The sequence below is a fragment of the Triticum dicoccoides genome, unplaced genomic scaffold (assembly GCF_002162155.2).
Source record: "Triticum dicoccoides isolate Atlit2015 ecotype Zavitan unplaced genomic scaffold, WEW_v2.0 scaffold93763, whole genome shotgun sequence".
NCBI lineage: Eukaryota > Viridiplantae > Streptophyta > Magnoliopsida > Poales > Poaceae > Triticum > Triticum dicoccoides.
The window spans coordinates 1-1,697 of record NW_021311713.1 but is presented as its reverse complement, the minus strand read 5'-3'; the positions used below and the strand labels follow the sequence as shown (position 1 = coordinate 1,697).

Below are 1,697 nucleotides of genomic sequence, written 5' to 3'. Positions count from 1 at the left end.
GCCGGCTGTTCAAGCCTTGCATGGCACTGGCAGGCCGGTCGCTGCCACTGGACCAGGCCGTCGAGGATTTAGCAGAGCTCAAGGGCAGAGCTGACGAGTTGAGCAAGTGTTACTTGCGCTACAGCAACATCACCGGCTCTGTTGCCTCCAAGTTGGTCATGATGCAGAAACAACAAGGAGTCTCCAGCGCAATAGCACTCGATATGCTCCTCAAGGCAAGGGATGCCGCGGATGGGCAGAAATGCCGAGGGGATCTCACCCAGCTGATCACTCAAGATGGTCATCCCAATAGTGACCTCCAAGTGATCTCGGTGTGGGGATCAGAAGGCAACCATGGGACCACATCTGTCATCATGACGACCTACAATGCCTCAGAGATCCGCAATAGCTACACCTACAGGGCCTGGGTGAAGCTCATGCATCCGTTCAATCCACATGACTTCGTCCGCAACTTGATGGCTCAGTTCTTTGAAAGCTCTTTCGAGGAACAAGGAGCAAGCGCCATAGGTATACAAGTCCTCACCAAGATGGATCAGGCCACCCATTCTCAATCAGATCTCCTCAAGGAGTTCGAGCAGCTGGTCACAGAGAAGAGGTACCTCGTTGTCTTGGAAGATCTCTCAAACATGGCAGAGTGGCATGCTATCAGGACCTTTCTTCCTCACAGTAAGAACGGCAGCCGCATCATTGTGTCCACAAAGGAGTCAAAAATGGCATGCTTGTGCATTGGCGATTCTTACCAGATATTGGAGTTGATGCACTTCTCACCCGAGCACTCTGTTTGTGCCCTCTTCAACAAGGTACGCAAGTGTGAAACATATCAGTATTTCAAATTACCTTTCAATTTTGTGTTACTCCTTGTTTAGGTAAATGGCACAGTAGGTGTCTCTTGTGCAAATCATCGCCCATATCCATTATTCTATTTATAAAGAATGGCATTACCTTCTTAAACCACCCGAGTAATTACTTACTTCCTCCGATCCATATTAATTGTTGCTGATTTAGTACAAATCAGCGACAATGAATATGGATTGGAGGGAGTATTAGATGTGTACCTTTCCACTCTCTAATTGGTCCTTGCGTGTTAACACCTTTCCCAACAAATATAAATGTACAGGGTTCTAGTAGTGGCGACGAAGATAAAGGCAAGAAACCAATGGTGCAGGATTCAATCCTGATTGGACGTGAGTCACAAATGAATGAACTTCGTAAATATCCAGCAATTGCACGTATGTCATCTTCCCAAGTTATGTCTGTCTGGGGGATAGCAGGTGTGGGGAAGTCAGCCCTCGTCAGAGACTTGTGCAATATTGATGACACAAAGCAACCTGAAGAGAAACTATTTAATAGGTATTGTTGGGTGAATGTATCTCATCCATTCAATTTGAAGTACTTATGTCAGGATTTACTTTCGGATTTTCACTCAGAAAAAGATCCCATTAAAGAGTGTCACCAGCTTCTAATACAAGACCGTTGCCTCATTGTTATTGATGGTATACGCTACAAAAAGGAATGGGATTTGATAAAAAAATCCGTGGTACCTAGATCCTCTAAGAGTGTTATCATTGTTATTACAACTGAAGCAAGTATTGCCACATACTGTGCAAATAACAGACAGCTCGTGTTCAATGTCAAAGGTCTAGAAGCTGCTGCAGCCTTTGATCTCTTCAAACAGGAGGTATGATTTCTGATGATAC

At 45.1% G+C, this 1,697-nt stretch overlaps 1 protein-coding gene across 1 annotated transcript; it reads left to right on the top strand.

Moving 5' to 3' along the window:
• Positions 1–8: 8 nt before the first annotated feature.
• Positions 9–1,678, top strand: LOC119348481 (the record flags this gene model as incomplete). Its single annotated transcript, XM_037616562.1, has 2 exons — positions 9–800; positions 1,118–1,678. Coding segments are annotated over exons 1-2 (1,341 nt in total), but the record flags the coding sequence as incomplete, so codon positions are not given.
• Between the last annotated feature and the right edge of the window lie 19 nt (positions 1,679–1,697).